This window comes from Amblyraja radiata, chromosome 26, assembly GCF_010909765.2.
Source record: "Amblyraja radiata isolate CabotCenter1 chromosome 26, sAmbRad1.1.pri, whole genome shotgun sequence".
Classification (NCBI taxonomy): Eukaryota; Metazoa; Chordata; class Chondrichthyes; order Rajiformes; family Rajidae; genus Amblyraja; species Amblyraja radiata.
This window is the reverse complement of record NC_045981.1, coordinates 21,115,194-21,142,901: the sequence shown is the minus strand read 5'-3', so window position 1 is coordinate 21,142,901 and position 27,708 is coordinate 21,115,194. Positions and strand designations below refer to the sequence as shown.

At 43.0% G+C, this 27,708-nt stretch overlaps 2 protein-coding genes across 3 annotated transcripts in view; both read left to right on the top strand.

Moving 5' to 3' along the window:
- acsf2 (acyl-CoA synthetase family member 2) overlaps positions 1 to 2,871 on the top strand; it is a 79,443-nt gene extending 76,572 nt beyond the window's left edge. The window contains exon 15 of the mRNA XM_033044459.1: positions 825 to 2,871. Coding sequence (XP_032900350.1) covers positions 825 to 884 — 60 coding nt within the window. The 3' untranslated portion in view covers positions 885 to 2,871. The remainder of the gene's footprint in view (positions 1 to 824) is intronic.
- A 3,438-nt stretch (positions 2,872 to 6,309) lies between these two features.
- Positions 6,310 to 25,792, top strand: rsad1 (radical S-adenosyl methionine domain containing 1). 2 transcript variants are annotated; one of them, XM_033044461.1, is made up of 9 exons: positions 6,315 to 6,531; positions 8,437 to 8,570; positions 10,364 to 10,568; positions 16,756 to 17,121; positions 19,840 to 19,903; positions 21,526 to 21,673; positions 23,197 to 23,251; positions 24,641 to 24,744; positions 25,223 to 25,792. In XM_033044461.1, the coding sequence occupies exons 1-9, from the start codon at positions 6,388 to 6,390 to the stop codon at positions 25,329 to 25,331; spliced, it is 1,329 nt and encodes a 442-aa protein (XP_032900352.1). In that variant the 5' UTR covers positions 6,315 to 6,387; the 3' UTR covers positions 25,332 to 25,792. The 2 variants fall into 2 exon arrangements, with proteins under 2 accessions (XP_032900351.1, XP_032900352.1); XM_033044460.1 differs by lacking the exon at positions 24,641 to 24,744 and having other exon boundaries at positions 6,310 to 6,531.
- The last annotated feature ends 1,916 nt before the right edge of the window (positions 25,793 to 27,708 follow it).

The window sequence follows — 27,708 nt, the reverse complement described above, 5'->3', positions numbered from 1 at the left end:
TGAAAGAAAAGTGAAATCTCTATCGAAATGGAAAAGATCTCAGCGATTCTGCGTCTGGTTTCGGCGTAGCAAGGAATCAAAGGAAGAAAGGCGGCCGGCGGATGGACGGACGCCGGACGCCGGCAGGCACACAGTTTTATATAATAATAGAAGATAGATAGATTATCATTCTGGTCAGAATAAGATGCTGGTAAGGCCGCATTTGGAATATTGTGAGCAATTTTGGGCATCATATCTGAGGAAGGACGTACTGGCTCTGGAGAAGGTCTGGAGGAAGTTTACAAGAATGATCCCAGGAATGAGTAGGTTAACCTATGATGAGCGTTTGTCAGCACTGGGCCTGTACTCGCTGGAGTTTAGAAGAATCATTGAAACATACAGAATAGTGAAAGGCTTGGATAGAGTGGATGTGGAGAGGATGTTTCCATTAGTAGGAGAATCTAGAACTAGAGGTCATAGCCTCAGAATTAAAGGATGTTCTTTTAGGAAGGTGATGAGGAGAAATTTCTTTAGTCAGAGGGTTGAGAATCTGTGGAATTCTTTGCCACAGAAGGCTGTAGAGGCAAAGTCAGTGGATATTTTTAAGGCAGGCATAGATAGATTCTTGATTAGTACAGGTGTCAGAGGTTGTTGGGAGAAGGCAGGAGAATGGGGTTAGGAGGGAGAGATAGATCAGCCATGATTGAATGGCGGAGTAGACTTGATGGGCCGAATGGCCTAATTCTACTTTATTTCCTTATGACCTTAATTGTTGGAAAATCTGTATTTGTATTTGCTTTTCTTCATTATAACATGGATGATACTTTTAATATGTTCCCCCACAGGTTCCAAAATATCAACTGAGGGAGACTATTGAATGTGAACTGAAACTGCGGCCTCAGTAAGAAACCACGCGGCAAGTGCCATTGATTATCCACTTTCATTCCTAACCCGGCACCGAGCCAAACACAGAACTGTCTGAACTGTCAGAGAACTTATAAAGGCTTATCTGGCTTTACCTGACCTTTTGCTGCAGGATCGAGCTGACACCCACAGCTCCTGGTCTCCATCTATGTCCAAGGGAACTCCACTCTCCTCATTCGGTTTGTAACCGAGGAATGGGGAGCTCAAAATTCCCTAACCATGAACTCAGGAACAGTAAGAGGATATTTATTCTCTCATGCCTATGTTGTCATTCAATTGGATTATACAATAAACCCTTGTTATTATGGACCTCATTATAACAGATTTTGGTTAATATGGACAGACATACCAACCTTTACCGTGAGGGCGGGCCGCAGCGCCACCCTGACCCGCACCCCCTCCCCGGCCACTTCCTGGCTGGACTTACTGACTATCACCTCCAGGCCAGGCTGGCGATACCAGTCCACACTGCCTCCTAGCTGCTTGCAGACGGACCTGTTGCCATCACCGCTGACCCTCGCCTGCATTCCGCTCGAATCTCGCCTCAACTCACCTGGATTCCAGGCCCATTTCTAGACCAAGTGTCTAAAGAAGGATCTCGACCTGAAATGACAACGATCCATGTTCCCCAAAGTTGCTCCCTGAGATGCTAAGTTACTCCAGCACTTTGTGTCCTTTTGTATTAACCCGCATCTGCAGTTCTTTGTTTCTATTATACGATCATACTCTATTAATCGGTAATCTTTTACTCAGTTATAGCGGACAATAATGGACGCCATTCCGCTCTTACGATCTGTTATAATGAGGGTTTACTGTAGTTGATTTGTATCTTTGTTGCATTTTCCCACCCTGTCCCAATCATTTTTATCTTTCCCACACAAAAGACCCACCTCATCAAGGATTCTATCCAAACCTATACTATACACAGCCACGGACCCAAACATTTAAAGGATTTTATGCGTAACTTTTCCCAATCCCCAAAGGAATAATCAGTTTAAATTTACCATAATCCCCAAGGTGAATATAGCAATCCTCCAGTGTTGATCATAAATTGTTCACTTTCCAATATTCTAAACATTACTAATTGTCCCCCATAATAGCCACACCATTATCCACTATGTAGCCAGTAGTTCTAAACTCCACCTATTACAAAGCTGCTGAACACGAAGTACGCTCGTGCCTCTGCTCGGGTTTTCCGAGAGAACCCGAGATAACCTGAGGGTATCCGCAGCGCAGCACCCAGCCCCGCCCACAGCCCAGCCACTGAACACGAAGTACGCTCGTGCCTCGACTTGGGTTTCCCGAGAGAAGCCGAGAGCTTTGTACTAGAGTTGGGCTCTGTACGAGAGCTCTCTCTCTGTCTCCCCGGCATCTCTCCGCTTTTCACAGCACGCTCGCTCGCCCCTCCCCTTCCCTCTCCCTCCCTTGTGTGTGTGGGGGCTGGTTAGTGTGCATGTGACGCCACAGACCCCCCCCCCCCCCCCCCCCCCCCCCCCCCCCCCCCGCGCGTTGAAGGGACAGGACCCAACGGGTCCCCCTTGGTCTAGTGAAATCTAAATCTTTCAGACTTAACACATATTGCAACATGATATTCAGACCAAAAGCTGCCATCTGTTTTTTTTATTGAGGTGATGTACTCATTAAGAAGGCTATGTCTCAAGTATTTTACTGATCCTAGAAGGGCATTTATGATTCACCTCTGGTCTTACTGACCAATTTTATAATTTCAATTTACATAAACCTATATATTCCTAAATCATACAGATTAAGAAATTTCATACCAATCAAAATAGATGGTGTTAATTAATTGATTAAGATCTTACATACAGTATGTAATCTCAATTGATCTATAAGCGTCACTGAAAAGTATGATCATTTACTGTTTATTTGAGAGTAAATTGTATAACTTTAAATCTTGCAATCATTTTGATCTGAGTTTCTCCAAAATAAAAACAATTCTATACCTTAGTCTATGTTCTATCCTCACTAAATTAATCTCAGCCTCTCTTTTGCCCCCAGCTGCACTCTGGGTTTAGCTGATCTTCATTAGCACACATCTGGCAATGAAAAGCAGCATGTTCCAATCCTTGTTGCTATGCAGTGAATCTTGCCAGTAAATACAGACTAACATGAAGTTGATATAGGATGAAGCTGCTGCAGGTCGTATTTTATGATCAGATGCACTCGCATACCAGACTAACATACAAAATCATTTGAGCTCGGAAAATGTAGTACAACCAGTACACCCACTGCATAATAATGACTGACAGCATACAAAACTCTGCATGGTTCACTCTGCTTCCCTCTCACTCCCCACCCACCCAGTTCCCCTCACCCTCCCCCCACCCTCCCTCACCCTCACCCCCACCCCCACCCCCACAGTCAGATAAACATATCTGGCCAGCTGTACTTATTCAGGGATGTTTATCATATTGCACCCAAGGATTTGGAGGCCGAGAAAAAACTTCCATATCAATTCCCGTGCCTCATCATCGTTAAGCTGCAGTCTGAGCAAAACACAGAATGCTGTACTACTTTAAGATTGCTTCAATTTTAATTTAGTCTAAAAATGGCACACAACAACAGACCAGGACACACCTTCACAGGGCTCAGCACTCAGCTGAAGAACATTAAGCAGGGCTCTCACTTAACTTTTTTTCTCTGTTGCCAGCCGGGCAACCTAGGCAGCTTTTTAGGTTGCCAAATGACAGTTTAGGTGGTCATTTAAGATGGCTTGCATGACACGTGCGATAATGTGCTCGGACGAAGTGTGTAGTTTCCAGTCGGAATTATGGTCAATGAAGCATTCACATATTTTGGGGAAACGCAATTTCAATCCTCTGTGTAACTACTTGTTGCATTATTTGAATTGACAATAAAGTTTACTTTGACTTTGATTATTTCTGCTTCAAATAAAGTCACAAACTAAACATATTCACCAATCAAGACATGATATATACGTCAATGACATGCACCCACTCCCTACACCTTAGGGGCAATTTTACAGAGACAAGTTAAGCTACAAAGCCAATGCGTCTTTGGGATGTGGGAGGAAATCAACACGCTTGCAGGGAGAATGTGCAAATTCAACACAGACAGTGCCCGAGGACAGGATCGAACACAGATCTCCGGCATGTGAGGCAACAAGTCCGCCAGCTGTGCCACTATATTTTATTTTCCAACACACAAAAAAATTATACGTTGATAACTTTGGATACTAAAAAAAAATATATCCATTTTCAGTCTTAAATCTCTAAGTAACGCTATGTCCCCCTTTACAGCTACTGTATGTTTTAATTCAGTTCAAGACTATGGGGCAGTACATTGGCCATAAAGGTGCTGCCTAAAATTGCCAGAGACCCGGAATTGATCCTGAATATGGGTGCTGTCTGTATGGAGTTTGCTCCTTTTCCCTTTGATCACATGGGTTTTCCGTGGGCGCTCTTGTTTCCTTCCACATTCCAAAGGTGTGCAGGAACCTTTTTCAAACCTTTTATATATATATATATATATATAATTTATTTATATAGTTGTATATTCATATATAAATATAAACTGTTTTGTTTTCTCGTTTATAATTGTTTACAGAGTACTATGTTTACATAGTTTACATATCCTTCGCTCCATAGATGCTGCTGCACCCGCTGTGTTTCCCCAGCAATTTTGTGTACCTACTATGTTTACATACTTTGTTATGCTGCTGCAAGTAAGGATTTCATTGTTCTAACTGGGACGTGAGAGAATAAAGCACTCTTGACTCTTGATTTACGTCGCTAATGTGTGGGATATAACTAGTATACGGGTGATCGGTGGTCGGCGTAGATTCGGTGGGCCGAAGGGCCTGTTTCTACGCTGTATCTTTAAATTAAACTAAAAACACTAAAACCAGAGGAAATCTAAAGAAGGGTCTCGGCGGAGACGGAGAGTGACACAGAGAGAGATAGAGAGGGGGGCCCGCTCAGAATTAAAAGATAGGTGTCCCGGTTGCTTGCCAAAATGGCAGGGCTTTTAGGTTGCCCGGGGGCACTTTAGGTCGCCATTGGCACCCGGGCAACCGTTAATTTCGAGCCCTGTTAAGGTATAAGATACTGAGCTTTGTGCTGAACATGGGGCATTTGCAAACAAATAGCTGGTTGCTTGAAGAATAAACATGTACACTCACAATATGAATGGCTTAGCCTAATCGGTTTCCATGATGAACCAACGCTACTTTGCACAAGTAGAACTTGCAACACTTGATTTCAGAATTTGCTGATTCTTCACAAACCTTGGCTGTTGAAGAAAGATCATTAAACATTTTGAATCTACATCCATGTCCTTGTTTTCATTACTGTGTCGACCTTCAATGAGACCTTCTTGCATCGATGCTTGACCACGACCTAGAGGACTCCTTTGTTCCAGAACTTGGAAGACCTTTCAGATCACCACCTCATTGATCAAAATCTGCAGAGCTATGTATCAAAAATTGGAATGTTTGCTTTATCAATTCACTGTTCAATCACAAAGCACTGAAACCTCCAGCATGATTTTCATAACTGGTTGTAAACAATGAACACTTTCCCCTTAAGAGGTGAAAGCGCACCTTCTATTCCACCGACCATGCGACACAGTGACAGATGCCAGTTGCTCATTACATGAGGTTCTAGAGCTCAGACTGGAATTTGCAACATTAAGCAGTGAACTGGAAATATTCATGGGGAAATTTACAAATATTTTCCACAAAATTTGTACAGTATTTGATCAAGAAGGTGCAGGCTGATGTGCATTGAGATCCTTCAATATAATGTAGGACTGAAGTCAAAATATCCTCTTGATTTCATTGAATGCATCCACTCTCACAAATTGCCTGTTGTGTGTATCATTCATTAATTTTTACCACTTCCCTTCTGTCAGGATCTCTTTGCATAACCTAGTTCATTCAACTCCTCTCACTCCCTCATTCCATCATATCACACCCCCACTACTGGTGTTGTTCCTTATTACTCCGAACATCCTCCCTCATTGCATGCCCTCTCTTGGGTCTCTCCCCAAAAGTATTGCTTTTATTTTTCACCACTCCTGTTGGGACCCTCCATCTCACTCAGTGGATTCTCCTTCTCCTTCAGAGAATTCTCCGTTATCACTCTATTCTGTTGATGTCCTTCCACTTTACTCATTGCACTACCACTAGCCCCCCCACATTCGTTACATCAGTCTGGTCACTCCATTCTGTTGGAGTCCCTCCAACCCAGTCGAGATCGGTCGTTCACACCAAAGATACTAGAGGAGCTCCTCTAGTATCCTTGGTTCACACTTCCCTCTGCTGGAGCCTCTATGTATCGTCAAGAACCCCACTGCCCCGTGAGGTTGGGGTATTCACGATAATCACTCCCCTCTGCTGGTGCTTCTGTGCCTTATTCAGCACCGCGGCTCCAGGACACCAGGGGGCGGGAAAGCTGGCGCAGTACCGGGCAAGTGGCCGGGGGAAGAGCCGGACCGCTGCCGATGTTAGGGAAGGTTGCTCTGCGCCTGTTTCCCAGGCCGGCCCGAAGGTGCTTACGGGCCGAGAGTCAGTGTCCCGGGGAGCCCTTGGCCCAGCCAACATCGGACTACGGCGAAGTTTTACACCGGGCGTCTCTGTACGTCCATGTGAGTGAGCGAGAGATGGAGATGTTGAGAGATGGGGGATAGACACAAAATGCTGGAGTAACTCAGCAGGAAGGGCAGCAAGTGTGGAGATAAAGGATGGGTGACGTTTTGGGTCGGGACCGTTCTTCAGAGATGGGGAGTTTGGGGGCAGGGCTGAGAATAGGGGTGGGGTTAAGAGGAGGGAGGTGTTGGGAAACAGGGCTGCGTGATGGTAAATATTGGGCATGGTTCTAGGTGGGGTTGGAGGGCATGATGAAGCGAGGGTGTTGGGAAGTGAGGCGGGGTTGTTGGGGGCAGCGTTTTGAAATGGGCGGTGTTGTGGGCTGCGTTGTTCAGTTGAGGTATTGTGAAGTGGGGTGATGTGGGCTGTGTTGTGAAGTGGGAGAGCTTTGGGCTGGGCTGTGAGTTAGGGTACTATGTAGGGCTGGGCTGGGCTGGGTTGTGAGGTGAGGGGGTTGTGGACCTAGTTGTGTGGTTGGAGGTAGGGATGGGGATTGTTGGCTCCCTGGTCTGGTGTAGAATTAATTACTTATTGAAACCATTTCCAGATACCAAGTCTAGTGAATGGGACATGTGAATTTCATTTTATAGATCAATTAAGTATGTCTGGAATTCTAATGGTTGCCACGAAGCCAACCAATTAATGTTTAAAACCATCTGGGTTTGATCAAACCATTACTCGGGTCTGGCCTACTCCCAAACAAACTTGCAAGCCTCTCAGCTCAAAGATAATTGGGGGTGGCAATTAGTGCTGGCCAAGCTACCCATGTTCACATCTCAAGAATGAATAAATGTAGTTCAATTCACTCTTGTGCTGTGCCTTTCCTAATCTCAGTCTGCTTCCCTGAGACGGTAAGAGGTGGAGTTGATGGGGAGAGGCTGCTTTGTGCGATGGCCCAGTGTATCTCTTACCAAAACAGGAGGTGATTAGAAACTTCTCCCTTTTCCTTGCATGTCACAAATCCTGACCTAAAACATCACCTGTCCATGTTCTCCAGAGATGCTGCCTGATCTGCTGAATCACTCCAGCACTTTGTGTCTTTTTACCATATATCCAACCTTCAGACAAGAAACATAGAAAATAGGTACAGTAGTAGGCCATTAGGCCCTTCGAGCCAGCACCACCATTCAATATGATCATGGCTAATCATCCAAAATCAGTACTCCATTCCTGCTTTCTCCCCATGTCCCTTGATTCTGTTATCAGCCCTAAGAGCTATATCTAACTCTCTCTTGAAAACATCCAGTGAATTGGCCTTCACTGCCTTCTGTGGCAGAGAATTCCACAGATTCACAACTGGGTGAAAAAAATTGTCCTCATCTCAGTCCTAAACGGCCTACCCCTTATTCTTAAACTGTAATCCCTGGTTCTGGACTCCCCCAACATCGCGAACATTTTTCCTGCATCTAGCCTGTCCAATCACTTAAGAATTGCATATGTTTCTATAAAATCCTCTCTCATCCTATATTCTAGTGAATAGAAGCCCAGTCGATCCATCCTTTCATCCTTTCAAGATGATGGGTGATATTTAATGAGTAGTTTATTATTGTCCAGTCTGACTTTGTGATTATCTGGCACATTTCCAGTTGGTGACCGTAGATAATCAGAGGAAGGATTTGCATAATTGTGCAGCCTCTTGTGCTCACGTAAACTTAAGGTACTGATTACAGTCGTAATGCTAGCTATGTTCTCCTGGCTGTGACTAGCGGGCCAGACCCTGGGCCTTCTCTGCAATGTGGCTCAGCTGTTATGTGGGGAACGTTAGCTTTTAATGGCCGAAACAAGAGTGATTGATAGTCGTCAGTGGCTGAGCTACGGTTGCCCTTTGCTAAGGAGTGACTTGGGCCAAAGACACAAATGGAAGAAAATGTTTTAAAAATATAATTAAAGTTTCTGTTTTTCAGTGGCCATTCTGCAAGAGGAGGTGTACCTATTGTAACTTTAATAAGTACATCTCCCCCAATGTTGATCACAATGCTATGAGGGACGGCCTTGTACAGGAGACAGAAACCCTGCTCCGCGACAGCCAAGTGAAGGAGTAAGTTGAATGTGGGATATAATATTGGGCAGAATAATCAGGCAGAGCAAAATAAAGAGGAATGTGAAAATTTGGCTAAATGGATAATGTGCAAGAGAAAATATGTGAAAGAACATTACTCTTGGTTCAATTAACATAAGATAATTACAAAATTGCAGGGGTTGACCATACTGTGACATTTAATTAAGATTGGGGGTGCTGCTTTCTTCATTTTCACAGTTATTCAGCATGAAAATGTGCCATTTGACCCAACACATGCTTTCCTGAGCTAGTCCCATTTGTCTATGCATACCCCATATCTCTTCCAACCTTACCTATCCATGTACCTGAATACATATCTTTTAAATGTCATAAGGTCATACGGAATAGGAGTAGAATTAGGCCATTCAACCCATCAAGTCTACTCTACCATTCAATCATGGCTGATCTATCTCCCTCCTAACCCCATTCTCCTGTCTTCTCTCCATAACCTCTGACACCTGTACTAATCAAGAATATATCTATCTCTGCCTTAAAAATTATCCATTGACTTCGCCTCCACGGCCTTCTGCGGCAGAGTATTCCACAGATTCCACCCTCTGGACTAAATAAATTTATCCTCATCTTCCTAATACAACGTCCTTTAATTCTGAGGCTATGTCCTCTAGTCCTAGACTCTCCCACTTGTGGAAACATCATCTCCACATCCACTCTATCCAAGCCTTTCACTATTCTGTATGTCACAATTAGGTCCCCCCTCATTCTTCTAAACTCCAGTGAGGATAGGCCCTGTGCCAACAAACGCTCATCATAGGTTAACCTACTCATTCCTGGGATTATTCTTGTAAACCTCATTTGGACCCTCTCCAGAGCCAGTACATCCTTCCTCAGATATGGTGCCCAAAATTGCTCACAATATTCCAAATGTGGCCTTACCATGGCCTTAAAAAGCCTCAACATTATATTCCTGTTTTTGTATACAAGACCTCTTGAAATAAATGCCAGCATTGAGTTTGCTTTCTTTACTACCGATATAATTATGTTACAATTATACCTGTTTCTACCACTTCCTCTGATAGCTCGTGCCATATACCCGCCACCATCTTTATGAAAAGGATGTCCTTTGGCCCCCCCCTTAAAATGTTCCCCTTTCTCTTTAAACCTATCCCACTAGTTTCAGATTCTTCTACCCTGGAGAAAAAACTGTGACCAACTACTTTAAGTGCCCCCCTAATGATTGTATAGACTTTTGAGGTCACTTTGTAGCCTCTCTGTTCCAGGGAAAACAGTCCTAGCCTATCCACTTTCTCCTGATAACTCAAGCGCTCCACTCTATTAAAATGTTGTTAGATCCTATCCCTCAGAATTCCCGCCAACAAATTTCCCACCACTGTCATCAGGTTCACCGTCCGGTAATTACTGAGCGTCCTTATTGCCCCTTTTCCTTGAAATAAAAGCTTGTTTAAAATCACCCTGTGCATCATCTTGTGAAGTTTCATATTGCCAGCACTAAATAAGTACAATATATTAACTTGGTTCAAGAATCTTGCTGTCAAGTAGAGGGTGGGACTGGTTTAGGACATCTGGCCACTAGACCTGAGAATGGGCATGTGAATGCTGTGGGCCGACAATGCTGTTGGGGAGAGTAACAGGCAGTCCCAGCATGGAATGTGGATTGGGTCGGTAGCCTTTGCAGTGGATAGTAGCAGTGAGGTGTTTGTGTGTGTGTGTGTAGAAATGCTGCTTGGGGGAATATGGCCGGCATTGGGGTTCCAGTAGGCAATGCTGTCACATTGGCTGTGGTTTGCTTTCAGGATCACTTCAGTGTTCTTTGGTGGTGGAACACCAAGCCTAGCCAAGCCATCCACAATTGCCAGCATCTTAGAAACTGTTGCCAAGGCAAGTTGCCTCAGTCACAACGTGGAAGTCACCTTGGAGGCCAATCCCACATCAGTCTCAACATCCAAACTTGCTGAATTTAAGAAGGCTGGAGTGACAAGGATCTCCATTGGGATCCAGGTGAGCTGTGTATATTAAGGGAGGGTGTGGACTTTTGTCTTCTCTCTCCTGAAGTCACTGACTTTTGAATCAGGATTGCCTAGTTCCTTTAAGTGGTTTGACAGAACAGCAAGCTAATGATCCTGTCCCACTTGGCCGTCATTTGCGCGCCATTTACGCGACTTCCAAAAATTTGGTCGTCGCGTTGTGACGCACGGGTAACGTGTGGGTAGCGTGGGACAGGCGCATGGAGAGGCGTGGAGGAGTATGGAGTTGCGCGCGGACGTACTGCGGTCGCACGCTGATGTCAATACGATTACTAATTCTACTTGCAGAGCAGATCAAATATTTGAAGGCGCATGATGACAGGTGATGACTCCAAATTTGCTTGGGCTCAGTGTTCTGAGTTTGAGGAGTGGTTCTGTGGTGCAGAACAAATTGACTGAGATTTCCGTAGTGCAAGAGGTTTAGAGGGGGCAGAATTTGTACCCAAGAGGGTTTCTTTAAACAGTATGTAGATAGACCAACGAGGAGGAACAATTCTAGATCTTTTATTGGGAAACAAGACTGACCAGGTGACACGAAGTGGGAAGGAATTTTGGGAACAGTGATTGCAACCTTAGAGCTATGAAGATAATTATGAATAGTTAGGCCAGTTAATCAGAGTTCAGGACTGGCAAGTTCAAGTAAGGAAGGGGGGGCGGGGGTTGGGGGATATAGGTGAGGCACTAAATGAGTACGTTGCATCAGGATTCTCCAAGAAGATTTTTTTTTGAGAAGGTGATTGATAAGAGCAGAACAGAAGATGTTGCCTATATGGATTTTAGTAAAGCATTTGATGAAGTCCCTTATAGTAAACTAATCTGGAAGATTAAGATACATGTGATCCATGGTGATTTACTAGTTTGGATTCAGAACTGGTTTACCCAGAGAAGACAGAGTGTAGTGGGGGAAGGTATTCGTGCGTGTAGTGTTATTCTGGTTGTATGTCCATGGGGAATATGTTGAGACCTCTGTTGTTTGGAACATTTATAAATTACATGGATGAAAATGTAAATGAGTTGGTTGGTAAGTTTGCAGGCAACACCAAAATTGGCGGAGTTGCAGACAGTGAAGAAGGCTGTCAAAGGATATGGCGGGATACATATCAGTTACAGATATGGGTAGAAAAATCCTAGCAAGTGGGAAATGTCGCACTTTGAGTGGTTGAAAGTAAGGGGACAGTATACAGCTAATGGCTAGATTCTCGACAGCACTAATGTAGTGAGGGATCTTCTGATCCAAGTTCATAGCTCTCTGGAAGTGGCGGCGCTGTTAACAGCTGCAGCTCGCCTGCAGTCCGTCTGTCTTTACTTTTTTCTGTTGTTTTTTTTGTCTTGTTTGGTTAAGTTTTAGTTTGTTGGGTTGTGTTAAGGGGGGGTGAAACGTGTTCTCTGTCTCTTCCTTCGGGGGAATGCGACTTTTTCGTGTCGTATCCCCCTTCTCTGCCTCCGTCTGCGCTGAGGCCTAATGGTGGAGCTGGCGGCCTCCAACCTGCGACTGACCCCGAGGCTCCGGAGGCAGAGCCAGCCAGGACTCACCAACGAGAGGCTGGCCATCTTCGGGGCTAAGGCAGCGGTGGCCCGACTTGCTGGTGCGGCGTTCTGGCTTTCGGCGGCGGCCTGGAGCTGATGCAGCGGGGCTCGAAGCTGAGACTGCTGGACCCGGAGACTGCGGGACCCGGAGCGGAGACTGCAGGACCCGGAGACTGCGGGACCCGGAGCGGAGACTGCGGGACCCGGAGCTGGGGCAGCGGCCCGGAGCGGAGACTGCGGGACCCGGAACTGGGGCGGCGGCCTGGAGCTGGGGCGGCTGCCCGGAGCGGAGACTGCGGGACCCGGAGCTGGGGCGGCGGACTGGAGCGGAGACTGCGGGACCCGGAGCGGAGACTGCGGGACCCGGAGCTGGGGCAGCGGCCTGGAGCGGAGACGGCGGGACCCGGAGCTGGGGCAGCGGCCTGGAGCGGAGACTGCGGGACCCGGAGCTGGGGCGGCGGCCTGGAGCTGGGGCGGCTGCCTGGAGTGGAGACTGCGGGACCCGGAGCTGGGGCAGCAGAGACTGCGGGACCCGGAGCTGGGGCAGCGGCCTGGAGCGGAGACTGTGGGACCCGGAGCTAGGGCAGCGACCTGGAGCGGAGACGGCGGGACCCGGAGCTGGGGCGGCAGCCCGGAGCGGAGACGGCGGGACCTGGAGCTGGGGCGGCTGCCCGGAGCTGATGCTGTGGCGGGCCGTCTCGGAGCGGAGATGGCGTTCTGGCTTTCGGCGGCGGCGACATCACCACGGAGGTCTGCTGGACTGGAGGGTGGCAACTCCGGCCTGGATCGATCGCCTCAGTGCAGAGGGAGAACAAGGAGGGAAGAGACGGAAACTAACACTTTGCCTCCATCACAGTGAGGATGTGCTTGGTGAACTCACTGTGGTGGATGTTTAATTTGTGTTTATTGTATGTTTTGTTTTTATTGGTTCTGTGTATGACTGCAGGCAACATAATTTCGTTTAGACCGAAAGGTCTAAATGACAATAAAGGAATCTAATCTAATCTAATCTAAAGTGGCCACACAAGAGTGGAAAATAAGGTGTATGGTATTCTTGCCTTCATTGTTCAGGACATTGAATATAATAATCAGGAGGTTATGTTAGAAAATTTTGGTTGTGCCACATTTAGACTATTGTGCACAGTTCTGGTTGCCCCTTTGCAGGCTTTGGAGAGATGCTGCCTGGATTAGAGGATACTAGCTGTAAGGGAAAGTTGAACATACTTGAATTGTTTTCTATAGAGCATCAAAGATTGAGGGGAGAACTGATGGAAGTACATAAAATTATGTGAAGCAGGGATAGGATAGACATTAATGGCAGGGTATTGCCATTAACTGCTTAATTTTCTTTTGCATTGGAACCTCTCAAGGTGCAGCACCGCACATATGTGGAAATGTCAAAGATTAGAGGACAGCTCTAAGATCTGTAGGGGAAGGTTTAAAAGAGATGTGTACGTCAAGGTTTTATACATAGAGTAGTGGGTGCCATGACGCACTGCCAGTGGAAGTGATGGAATTGGATACGATAGGGGGTTTTAGATTGCCACATGAATATGCAGGGAATGGTAGGATATGGATCACATGCAGGCAGAAGAAATGAATTCAACAGCATCAGATTCAGTGCAAACATTGGGCATGTTCCTGTGCTAGTCTATGTTAACTTCAAGAGGAGTCACTTCTGTAATTAATGTGCAACTAATCAGTCTGAATATGAAGCCAATGCAGTTGCTACTGTAAAATGGATGGCAGCAATTTAGCAGAGCAGGACCTACACTGCGTCCGTCGCCTGGCGGAGTGGATTAGGGAATGATTATGCAAAGACACAGGGAAGTGTGGAAGTTATGGTGATCGTAAGGAATCTTGTATTCAGGTGCGCAAATGTACCTCACTTCATGCCTTGTCTGCTGGTGCCATGGTGCTGAATATTTGTGTAGATGATGGGTTTAGTCAGGTCATGATTGATGTGGGAACCAATGAGAAGAAGGAAAGAGTTGGGATCCAGAGATCAGTGTTTCAGCAGCTAAAGAGGGAACTAAAAAGCAGGAACTCAAAGATTGCACAGTACCATACATAATGATTATCAGCATGAAGATAAGACAAGTTAATGAATGGCTGGAGAAATGGTGGTGGATGGAGGGCTTTAAGTACAGAAACAATCAGGATGGGCAGATATCACTTCAGCAGGGCAGTCATCGCAGGAAGGTTGATGACTTGTATAGAAGGGAATTGTACCTAAGAACGAAGGTGCACCAAGGATCAGGAGAGGCAGAATAGATTCTTCACTACAGCAGGTACAGCAGGCAGTGAAGAAAGCAAATGGCATGTTGGCCTTCATAGCGAGAGGATTTGAATATAGGAGCAAAGAGGTCCTACTGCAGTTGTACAGGGCCCTGGTGGGGTGGGAGATTGCATTCGTCGAAACAGGGCGGACCACGTGAAGGTTGCAATCAACCTGGCGTGCACAATCAAATAAGATCAAATAGAACAAGTTGTCCTACAACTTCAGGCTGTGCACGCCATACGCAAGAAGAAGTGCCCTGGTTTGTGCCACACCTGGAGTATTGTGTACAGTTTTGGTCTCCTAATTTGAGGAAGGACATTCTTGCTATTAAGGGAGTACAGCGTAGGTTTGCCAGGTGAATTCCCGGGATGGCAGGACTGACATTTGATGAAAGAATGGATTGACTGGGCTTATATTCACTGGAATTTAGAAGGATGAGAGGTAATTTTATGGAAAAATATATAATTCTTAAGGGATTGGACAGGCTAGATGCAGGAAAAATGTTCCTGATGTTGGGGGAGTCCAGTACCAGGGGTCACAGTTTAAGAATAAGGGGTAGGCAATTTAGGACTGAGATGAGGAAAAACTTTGGAATTCTCTGCACAGAAAGCAGCGGAGGCCAATTCACTATGTTTTCAAGAGAGATTAGATATAGTTCTCAGGACTAATGGAATCAAGGGATATGGAAAGAAAGCAGGAACGGGGTACTGATTTTGGATGATTAGCCATGATCATATTGAATGGCGGTGCTGTCTCGAAGTGCAGTATGACCTAATCCTGCACCTATATTCTATGTTTCCAATAGATAAATGGTCAAGGTCAGACAGGGGGCACGTCCAAGGCTTGATGGCTTTGGACCAAATATGATTTAATGCACAAAGTATGGTCAATTACGTTCCTGAGCAGCACTGCTGGGTAGCACATAATGGTAAGAACGGAGACTTGGCATTAATTGAACAATAGGAAATTTCCAGAGGAAATCGTTTTGACCGAGTGGATACATTCCTTTGAGGGGAAAGTGATCCAAAGCTGCTGCTCCCTGGATGGATAACATTACAAAAGTTACAATGAAATAAGGGATGTAAGATTCTTAAAACCAAGTTTAATTTGGAAATTATGATAATTTTGCTGGTGAAAATGAGAGGGAATAAAAGAAGGTAGGAAAGTAAATTAGCAACTGAGATAAGGAGCTAAAAGGACATTTATAAATACAAAAATAGTAAAAAGGAAATCAGTGAAGCCATTAGGAGACTAAACTGATGAGTCCGCGTGCCAAAAGTTACTGGGAGAAGGCAGGAGAATGGGGTTGAAAGGAAAAAATAGATCACCCTTGATTAAATGGTGTAGCAGTCTCAAAGGGCAAAATGGGCTAATTCTGCTTTTATATCTGATCTTATGGAATTCCCAATCATCTCCAGTCATCTTGAGAATAACATTCTCACTGCATCCTAAAAAAAGCACACGAGATGCTTTATTTTATTTCTGGAGGTACAGAGTATAAAAGCAAGAATTTTATTCTAAACCTTCATAAAATAAATGTTAGCCATTTAAAGTATCAATCTGGGCGCAACACTGAAGATATGTCAGCAGGTAAATACAAAGGTAGTTTTACTTTGTTGGGGGAAGATCCTGTATGACCAATTTGATTGATTTTTTAAAAAAGGTATTAGATTGATGAGGGTCAGTGTAGATGTAGTCAGCATGGATGTTTGTTATGTCTTTAATAAAGATAAACTCTTATAAAAGGTTCAAGAGTATGGAATCCAAGCTATTTGACAAATTAGATCCAAAATGGTCTTGGTAATAGAAGGCAGAGGGTGATGATGGATGGAAGCCTGAGACCAATGGTGTACCACATGGATCAGTGCTGTTTATTTATGTAATAGTAGTTTGGATATGAATGTAGGAGATGTGATTAGTAAGTTTGCAGATGATATAAAAAATGATGGTGTTATTAATAGTAAGGAGGATAGATCAGTTGGTTAGATCAGCAAAGGCAAATGGAATTTAATCAGGATAATTATGAGGTAAACCACTTCAGAATTTATCAAATGAATGGTAGGAGCATGAGGAGTATTGTGGAATACATGGATCCTGGTAAACCTCAGAAGGCTGTGGAGGCTCAGTTGCTTATTGCATTCAAAATAGATCAATAAGTTTCTGAATATCAGAGGAATTGGGAGATGTTGGATCGTGCAGGAAAATGACATGAGGTAGATCAGCCATGGTCTTGTTAAATGGCAGAGCAAACTGGGTCCAAATTGCCTACTCCTGCTCCTGCTTCTTAAATTCCAACTAACCCATCCACCAACTCTTTTGTATAATTCTGCACTCTTGGTTTATTTAATCACAGGCTTTACGTAACTATGACCTGAAGATTCTGGGAAGAGATCACACAGTTCAGGAAGCCGTTTGGAGTTTGGAAGAAGCCAGAAAACTTTACCCTGGTTGCACATCTGTTGACATAATATTTGGTCGCCCAGGACAGAGCTTAGAATTGTGGGAGGAAGAGCTGGAGGAGATTCTAACTCTTTGTGACCATCATGTGTCTCTTTATCAGCTGACATTGGAGAGAGGAACCGCCCTTTTCAAACAGGTCCAAGAAAAGGTTGTGAGCATGCCCGAACAAGACGTGGTGGCAAACATGTACCATGCAGCAAGGAGTATTCTGGAAAAGGCTGGATTCCATCAGTACGAAGTGTCAAACTTTGCTAAAAATGTAAGTGAAGGCACGTGATAGCTGATTTTGAGTGGGGTGGTGTGTTCAACACTTATACTTCACTTTCATGCGCTGTGATTGTGTTCAGCCAGTAAACCATCAGAATGTAATTCTGAATTAAAAAGGTAGGTGACGTATGAATTGGGAAATTTATTATCATTCCAACAACTAAAATCAACATTTAAATTGAATAACAATCAATATTTTAAATACCTACAGGTATGTGATTTTATGAAGAAATATATACCAAGATTCCAAAGTATAATTTTAGACCCACTGGAAGAAGTAATGAATATCAAGGCGGAGTCAAAAAAAAATAATATCATACTTGTATAACAGTATTTTAAACATAGAATTACCATCAACAGGCAATTAGAGAAGACTGGGAAAAATAATTAATGATAAAAATCTCAGAAGAAACATGGGAAAAATATTTGATACATATACATAAATGTTCGATCAACGCTAGACATAATTTAATTCAATTTAAAATATTACATAGATTATATTATTCCAAAACTAGGTTGAATAAATTTTATCCAAATATTTCTCCCATTTGTGATAAATGTCTTTCTCAAAATGCCAATATTACAAAACTTTATAAATTTTGGTGTGACATATTTGATATATTCTCAAAGCTATTTAAGACAAAAATGGAACCTAATACTGAAATGATTATATTTGGAGTAAGTGGAGATGGGAACAAATTAAATACACACCAAAACTCATTTTTCAATTATGGGTTAATAACAGCAAAAAAACTTATACTTAAATTTTGGAAAAATGCTAATATACCAACATTTAAAATGTGGATTAGTAATATGCTGGACACAGCACATTTGGAAGAAATGAGACTCCTCCTAATAGACAAACAAGACCAATTCTTAAAGAGTTGGTCCCCATTTATTGATTTCTTGGATTCATGTGGTGACATAGTATCATGAAAACTAAAAGTTTCAGGTATGGGTGAAAGATGATTTAGAATATAAAAAATTCATCTCCTTGTGGCGACTGAATAATCTCCCTCCTGCTTTCCTTCTTCACATTCCTTTTTTTCACTTTTTCTTTATCTGTTTTTCACTCACGTTCACTAGTCTATTCTTCACTTTTCACAACCCCTTTTTCTTCTCTCTTTTCTCACTTCTCTCTTTATATTTAAAAAAAAGGAAGTTGTACAGAGAATGTAATATGTTAACATAATTTTTGTACCAATGCATTGTACTCACTTCTAAACAATAAAATTTAAAGACAAGAATGTAATTCCACAGCTAGACAGAGTTCCAAATGGGAGCATTTTAGGCACCAGTTGCACACCAGAAATTGGGGAATCAGTAACTTTATTGTATTGCCTCCACACATCTACCACCCAGATATCAATACATTTATCCTTGTTTCATCTATCAGTGCACCTGCAAGTCTGATCTTGCCTCCCCATCACCTCCACTATGAATTGAAGCTTCTCCCCTAGCTCCACCTTTATGCAGTGCTTTGGGGGATATGCACAAAATTGAAGTTGCTTTAGCACCCCAGTCCCAACATGGAAGATTTTCTAGCCCAGAGTGTATATACAGCAGCTGCTATACAGGAGATACAAGGAGCGGCGAATCAGTGGCTGAAATGTGTGTGCCGATTTTGATCTAAAGAAAAGAAAAATTATGGTTAATTTGGAAAGGAAGTTGGATACAGAAAAGTTTTATTGAGTGAGTTTTTTAGCAGGACTACGTAAGGAAAGGGATTGAAGACTCGGCAACAGACTTCAGGGAAGGAAGCTTCAGCCCATTCTTTCAAATGACTTTGCATCCATGTGTGGGAGACCTATTGAATGCAAGATTTAAGAGCTACTGGAAAGGCTGAAGAAACATATTGATTAGGTGAAAGAGTGCAAGAGTGGGTCCCATGGAGCAAAAGTGTGACACCTTTAACTAATGCATTATGCTGCATTAGTTTATTTTACCTTGAGCATCGGTAGAATGTTGAGATGCTTGCTATTTGTATCAAACTGGGGAAAGGCACTAGTTGGGGCTTCTGCTTCCAACTCTGCCTCATGGCTTGCATTATTGTGTTAAGACAGAGCAGTAATGAATGTACTCTCCTAGTATTCAGTCTTGCCTCGTGCAAGTTGAATGGTCCTCTGGGTGCGGCAGCAGAGAGCAACCTGTTCCCCTGGAACTTGCTTGCCAAAGGACTTCAGCATCTTCAGGAGGAAAGGGGGGAGCAAGTTAAGAACATAGAAACAGTCTGTCGTTCAGCTCCTCCAATATGTTTGCTATCTGGAGAGATCATGATCATAGTTAGAAGTTGTAGATTTAAGATGCCCAAGGAAGCAGAGAGAAAGAATAGTTTAATACAATGAGTTGCGATCTGAAATTAATTGAAAGGATGATTGAAGCTGATTGAATAGTACCTTTCAAAAAGCAAAAACCTAGATGTGATACAAATGGAATGTTAAGCCAACTTCAATGTGAAAGATACAGCAGTTGTAAAATTAAAGTTGCCTGAGTTATACCACAATGCGATTTATCTGCTTTGGTGTCACATCAAAGTGAAAATATATAAAGGTTTTAAAGTGGATCAGTGTCTGTCTTTGGGAGCCTACTCTCTTCTAATTCATAACTCATCTATCCCTCTGTACCAGTGTTTTGGAGGAGGGTCCATGTTCATGAGTTACTGAAACCAAGATGAATTGCTTTAATTCTGTTCAATGATGTTGCTTTGAAGGGAGCTGTGAGCCTCCATAATCTGGGATATTGGAAAGGAATGCAATACCTTGGTGTAGGCCCAGGTGAGTTCTCCTTACTGTCATTTGTTCCCAGCACTTTACATCCCTGCAATTGCAATGCAAGGATCAGTATATTGGGAGAGGGCATTGTTGGATGAGGCCGATGTAGAAGGGTGGGTAGTGTTGGGTGAGGCCGATGAAGGGTGGGCTGTGTTGCATGAGGCCCATGTAGGTGGGCAGTGTTGGGTGAGGCCCATGTAGGTGGGCAATGTTGGGTGAAACCTGCACTATGAAAGGTTGATATTCAATGGGACAGTGTTCGGTTCGACCTATATTGCACAATTCAGCAGTGCATTTTAATACCAGTAATTTACAATCATATAGGGCATTGTTTTGATGTTTATAATGAAACAAATAACTTTGAATAACGTGACGTGTGATCGAGTGACAGGAAACCTAGAATTGAAACAAAGTCCAGCATTGTTAAAATCGAGATTTATTTCATACATCTTTCTTTACTCATTTCCATTCTGATTATTTTTATGTTTGCTGTGTGATTTTGAGACCACTTGGCCAACAGGTTCAAAAGCCCAGATTCCAATGAAAAAAATTAAGGTCACAAGAGCAGAATGTTTAACCCCTCACAAACACAGCGGTCAAGTGTGTCAGTCACAAATCTACTCTTTTATCACCCACATCTGGGAAGGGAAGGATATAGCAGGAGACCTTGGATGTCAAATTATGACAATTTTTAGTCATGATTCCCTTATCTGTTCTACTGATTACAATCTCAGAAAACTCCAACAGATTTGTCAAAAGTGATTTCTGTTAAATCCACTTTCACTCTCTAAACTTTATTTTATCAGTCCTGTTATCACTTCCTTAACAGTAGTTCCGAGCATTTCCCTACTGATTTCAGGCTACTGGTTGATGGCACCTGTTTTCTTTCTCCCTCCTTTCTTAAACATTGGGGTTACGTCAACAGTCATCCAGTCTCTGAGAACTGTTCTAGAACGTACAGAATTTTGGAAAGGACGATCTAAGCATAAATTTAGCTTTCACTGGAGTCATGTTGTTTTCAGTTCTGATTCCTATACTTTGGAAAATATATGAATGCTTCAGAAAGTGTGCAGAAGAGATTTACCAAAATGACTCCAGACATAAGGAACTTCATTTGTGTGGACAGACGAGACAAGCTGAGATTGACCTTAAAACGGGGCAAATTGCAAGAGGATTGAATAGATATATTTAAAATGATGAAGGGAGTAGGTAGAGAGAAACCGGCCCATTGGCAGAGGTGTCAAGAATCGGACATAGAATGAAGGTAGCAAAAGAATCAATGTGAGGAATGTTTTCTAAAAGACAGTGACAAAGAGATGGTGGAGTCTGATAATTAACTTTTCCAAAGGGAGTTGGATGAATACCAGAAACAAAAGAATTTGAAGTGTTGTGGAAACGGCAAAAGAAAGTGGGTCTGATTGGATTGCTGTTATATAGAGCAATTAGGGACTTGACAGACTAATGGCCTCCTTCCTTGCAATACCCATTCTGTGATTCTATGAAATTGTTTGCATGATTGTAGTGTTGCAATCATGCCCACACTTCAAAAGTACTTAACCGTAATGACTTCTGGTATCCTGCAGCCATGGGAAGTTATATAACAGTACATGTGCTTTTCTTTCAAGGTGCCCATGGCAGGTTTGTACCATGGGGTGAAGGTAAAACACAGAGAGAAGCAAGGATACAGACACTGGAACCAAATAATTGGCTCAGGGAGGTGAGACAATTTGGTCATGGAACCAGGAAGCGAGTACAGCAAAGTGAGTTGGACATGTAAGTCAGTCTGATTTTGTTTTCCTGGCGCGATGATTATATATATGAGTGGATATAATAGTAAGTGAACACGATATATATCCCTCCATTCCCTCCAAATCCATGTTCTTATCTTAACGATTTTTAAATGCCACTATGGTATTTGTTTCCACCGCCACGCTTGAAACCACATTCCGGGCACCCACCAGTTTCTGCGTAGAAAAACCTATCCCATGCATTCCTTTAAATGTTTTCCCATATTAAACCAGTTTGTCTCCTGACTTGATAGTAAAGGCGAAGTGAGGAATATGCTTGATTGTTTAATTCTGTGGCTGCTGATAGTGTGAAGAAATTCATGAATGTGCAGTTTTGAATGTGCAGTTCTCAACTCCACACCATTGAGCTTAACAAGATGAGAATGGGACTTTGTTTCCATGGAGATGGTAATGATCACACCTACCGATTAATAGTTGGACACATCTGTGAGCGGTGGTATGTGAAGAATGAGCTCAAGTAAGTTTATTCCTTGTTTTGGTTCACTTGCGGTCTGCCACGGATTCTGCCTGAGAGCCACTTCCTTCAGAACTCAGACACTTAGATTAATAGGGTTACTTCCAACCCATTCTTACTGTTAAATGATTAAATCCCCAACAGGTTTTTTTTTTACTTTTGCTAATTTGAGTAGCTAAATCTCTGCTTAAGGATGTAGCACTGGTCGATTGACTGAGAGAGGACAATTGTTAGTAATCTGGAGGAATTTTCCATATTCGTATTTGACCTGCTCAAACTTTATGGGGCTTTAGTCGATATTGAGGACTCCCAGGGATACTCTTTGCTGCCTATATAACCACTGAACTGCCATTTCTAATGGAACATAATTTGGAACATACTCAGGGGTTGTGTTGGACGAGTATGGAATGTTGGCTATGTATCCCTGGAAAAAAATTAATGGAATTTCCTAGTTGTGGATAACTACTTACCACATTTACAAATATTTTCCTGTTATATAACTGACAAGTACAGCCTCCATTTGGCCGTCGAGTGTTTGATGTGGCAGCTCAGAGGTAGTTTTGCAATGTAAATAACCTGTGCCCTACTTGACTTGGGAGTGGTGATGGGAAAATATATCAAGTATTTGACTGTTGCTAACCCATGCTGAAACGCTCCTGATAGTATCTGATGGTTCAGTGTAAAGGAAATTTATTTGGACCTAATCTGTGCTGTACCTGACCAAGGGGTGTTTGATGGGGTAGAACAAACATTTCTCTGTATCTGACCTGTGCTGAGCCTACCCTGATAGCATTAGATGAGACAGTATTTCATCCTGCATCTTACCTATATAGAAAATGTTCCGGTAATACGTAATGGGCCAGCATAATGGAATTGGTGTTTTTTAATGAATTTGTAGAGGGAAAGCTTGTTTCCATAGTTACCCATGCGATCACTGAGCAAGGGCTGGTGGTATCTGGTGGAAAGTAGTCCATTCCATGTATAAAAATCATTACAAAAATGAACTTTGGGTTTTATTTCTGTTTGTTGTATAGCTTAGAAGAAATGCTGGTGATGGGACTCCGAATGAACGAAGGACTCGCCCATCAGGTAATTGACAAAAAAGAAAAACTGCTGGATGAACTCAACGGGTTGAGCTGAATTTGTGGGAGGATAGGAAATGTCTACATTTCAAGACTGCATCGGAACTGAAAGATCGAGGGGGTGAAGTGTGTGGGGGATAAAAATGGATAATGGGGGGAGGAAGGAGCATATGAGAATGAGAACAATAATGGGAGAATCAGAGGTGGGTCAGATGGTGGGAGAGAGAACACAGGAGGTAAGGGTTACCTGAAATTGTCAAATTAATTATCCATGCCATTGGGGTGTAAAGTACCCAGGTTGAATATGAGGCATTGTTTGTCTTTGCCTCGCTCTGTCAGTGAAGGAGACCAAGGAGGGACAGGTCGGCATGGGAATGGAGAGGGGAGTTGATATAGCATGCAGCTGAGGATGGCCATTGTGAACTGAGTGCAGGTGCTCTGCAAAGCGGTTACCTAGCCTGTGCTTTATCCTGCTGATGCAGAGGAGGCCACATTTGAAACACCCAGTGCAGGAGATGAGACGGGGAGATGCAGGAGAATCTTTGCTTAACCTGAAAGAGCTGTTTAGGTTTCTGGATGGTGGTGAGGGAGAAGGCGTAAGATCAAGTGGTGCACCGCCTGCTGTTGCAGGGGTCAGGGAGGGATGGGTGAGCAAGGATGAGTGAATTAGGCAGTCACAGAGGGAATTATGTCTGCAGAAGGCAGAAGAGGAAGACGTTACTAGCAGTGGGTTCCCGTTATAGCTGATGGAAATGATAAAGAATAATATGCTGGATGTGGACGCAGGTTGTGTGATAGGTGAGAACTAGGGGAACTCTATCTGATAAGCAAAGAATCTCGTACACCTTGTCCAACCTCATTTACTGCATTTGATGTTCCCAACATTTCCTCTTCTAGATCGATGAGACGAAGCACACTTGGTGACTGATTTTCAGAGCATCTGTACTCTGAATGCATAGCTACCCTGCGTGCCATTTCAGCCTCCTTTCCCATTCTGTTTAGAGGGTTGGGGTTGAGAGGGAAGCAGAAGAGATGTGGCTGAAGGCTCCATCAAGTACTCGAGAAGGGAATACCTTTTGACACTTCATTACATTAAAGCCACATGTATTCAAGTTGTTGGGAGGAGGTGAGGTGAGAATTTTAGGAGAAAGGTGGGCAGGAGGATAGATTGGGTGGGAAAAAAACAATAATGCTGGAAGAACTCTGAAGAAGAAGGATCCTTGCCCTGAAATATTAACCCTTGCAGCAGGTGCTGCTTGACTGGCTGAGTTCTTCCAGCATTTTTGCTTTTATTTTAGATTCAAGCATCTGCAGTTTTATGTTTTCCGATTGATGGGAGGGTTGTTTGTCTGTTGTTTATTTGTTGTAAGTCATTTTGAAAATGTCCTCTTGGTAGTGTTGGCGACAGTATTCGCCTTTACTCGGTCTGGAGGAGGTACTGGGGGATTCACCTGAAGTGCAGCGGTACCTGCAGGAGGAACTGCTCATCCTCGATGACAGGTAACTACTGCTGGTTTCTCTGCCAATTCAGAAAATTAGTTTTCCTTTAAATTTGTTTTTCATCCTGCCCTTTTAGATAGAAGGCTTTTTTGGTCTGGATGCATAGAATTACTTTAAGACATACTAGCACGTTCTGTTTCTGTGCTGTATTTATCATCCATTCCGGCCTACCATCCTTCCTCAAGCTCATCTAATTGGTTGTTTGCCTAATATCAAGTTTAAATAGCTTTCTTTTAAATACACCTTTATTGCACTTAAATGCATCTTATTTCTATATCTGGATCCGACTTAAAATCCTTCCTCCTCCCATCCAAAGTAAGGCCTCTTCGCAATAGTGTGGTAGCTTCTGAACTGTGTGGATACCTTTTAGACGTTTATGGGTATGAGCTACACTACTTGGCATTTTGATCTGGAGTAGGGCAGGGGTGCACCTGCCTGCTAGTCACAATCTGGATATTTGTTTCCCATCTCTCTCCAGGGGTTTGCGATGTTCGTGGAAAGGCCTGGCTTTCCTCGACAGCCTACTGCCCTCCCTTCTACACCAGCTACAACATTCATACCGGAACTCAGCTTCTCAATGCTTTTGACTTGTTCCTCGCTCAAACTCGTCAGAACTGAGACCAACATCAGCTCGCATTCAAGGACAGGAACAGACAATGGTTTAAAAAAAGAATGTTCAAGGAAGTGCAATTGGAAATACACTAAGTGAAAGCGAGAGGTGTTAGAGAGGGTGAAGGATTCACTTCCGAAGACCAAATTGCCAGGGGTGGGGTGGGGGATGGGTTTGGGGAAGGAGTTCCAGAATTTATAGTTAAAAGTTTGCAAACTTCACACCCCAGTTTGTTCCCAGGTACCTGACAACCAGTAAGCAACATCTGGAGAGCAGAGACTCTTATCTTGGTCAAACGGAACATTCCCACTTGTGTCCATGGAACTAATATAGCAACTCTGCTGACTTGGGATTTGGATGCAAGCCTTGTGTCAAATAAACTACTGTTTTGAATCTGTTAGATTAGTTTACAAATTAATAAAAACATTTTTAATCTAATGTTTTGCTGCAAAAGGTTTAAACTTTCCTGTGTCTCTTATGCCTAAACACCTCAAACAATAGTTATTTTAATCCTTCGCGACACACTGTGACTGACCATATTTAGCCAACAACAATTCTAATCTCTACCAAATAGCTTGTGAGTGAATAAGAAATGGACAACTGGGAATTATGTCGTAAACTGGGAGGCTATCCTCTTTAGAAGGAAAATGATAAAGCAAATTATTATTTAAATGCAATGAGATGACTCAATGTTGTGGTACAAAGAGATCTGGGGAGCCTGATACATGAAACTTAAAAAGTCAGCATTCAGGCACAATAATTAGGAATGGTCTTTATTGCTCTGGTTTGGAACATAAGAGGGAGGTTTTAGGCATTGCTGCAAACACAAATAGAGTACTGCAGACTATTTTAAAGGAAGGGTGCTTGTTTTGTATGGGAGGTAGTATAGAGAAACTTCACTCAGTTGATTCCTGAAATGGAAGAATTGATGTGTGAATACGTGAGTGTGTTGGGTCTATACTTGTAGGAATTTAGTGGAATGAGGGTTGACCTTAATGGGAAAAATAGGATTTTGAGGAGGATTATCAGGGTTGATACCAAAGCTATATTTACCCTAGTGGGAGGTTTCTAAAACCAGGGGGTACACATTTGGATTAAGGGATCTCTCATCTCACATGGTGATTAGGAAGGATTTCTTTGAGGGTAAAACATCTTTGGAATTCTCTTTGCTATGGAATTGTGGAGGCAGAATGATTTAGTATATTCAAGACATAGATTACCAGACATATAAACTACCAGAGAGTGAAGTGGATGAGGAGAGTGAGAAAGTGGTGTTGAGGCCAAGATTGGGTAAACCATGGTTTTACTGAATGGTGGAACAGGTTTATGGGGCAGATTGGCCAGCTCTATTTCACATGATGCAGGAGAGACCCAACAGCGCTCATGGGATAGACCAGGAGGGAATGAGCCTTGGTCTTAAGTATTAATTAGACCCTGTGAGGGGTTAGAGTCAGTTTAAACATGGGCAAATAAGCCATTTGATGATTATCACTTATTGCCCTCCCTTGGCTGGTGTAACTACTTTTTCCAAAGATCATTACCGAAAAAGGTATTAAGGCACAGAATGTATTCAAGATGGGGGATTTATTTCCAACTACATGGCTCAATAGCATCATAACTTATCTAGGATAGCGAATAAAAAGATAGAGCTTGCAGCTTGGGTCTGCGGGAGAACCAACCTTTGATAAAGGGTTACCTGATGTTGCTGTTAATAACCTATGTGTTGCAGATGAATCTGTGAATGACACATTGGAAGTGAAGAGGCACATTACATCTTTGAGGATATACTATCCCATTATCATTGGCAATACCAACTTTGAAATGTGGCAATGATTCAGATCACATCTATCAGATGTGTTAGATTCAGAATAGATTTGATAGCTTAAAACTGGGTAGCCAAGAGGTGCAGTGACCATGAGTAACATGATTGTATCCCTATAATCTATAACCATTGCCATCAAGGCAGAAGATAAGCTCTGGGACTGAATGTCCTAGAATTCAGTGAACTTGAGCAGCAATAAGTACACCTAAAGATGAGGTGCTGACTTGGTGAAGCCGCAATACATGACATGGATCCTGAATGGCAGAATTAGCATCAAATGTTCCATTTACTTTGCCACATTGTTACTTTCACTTGTAAATAGTGGGCAAATAATGAGTGGTGGAGACTATAAACATTCACATTTTCAATAACAAGACAAGACTTGTAACATCTACAAACATATTAACTCAAGAAAAACTCATCAACAGTGTGATTAAGTACCATGTAAAATGCATTGAAAGAAAAGGAAAAACCTGCAGATCTGAAAAGTCTGAAATAAAAGCACAAAATGCCAGAAAAAACTCAGCAATTC

Excerpts from the sequence above, each read along its gene's own strand:
- rsad1 (XM_033044460.1), top strand. The coding sequence starts at position 6,388 with ATGTTAGGGAAGGTTGCTCTGCGCCTGTTTCCCAGGCCGGCCCGAAGG. Across the intron at positions 17,122-19,839 it reads TGTCAAACTTTGCTAAAAAT|GGAGCTGTGAGCCTCCATAA; the intron begins GTAAGTGAAGGC and ends GTTGCTTTGAAG. Across the intron at positions 19,904-21,525 it reads ATACCTTGGTGTAGGCCCAG|GTGCCCATGGCAGGTTTGTA; the intron begins GTGAGTTCTCCT and ends TTTTCTTTCAAG.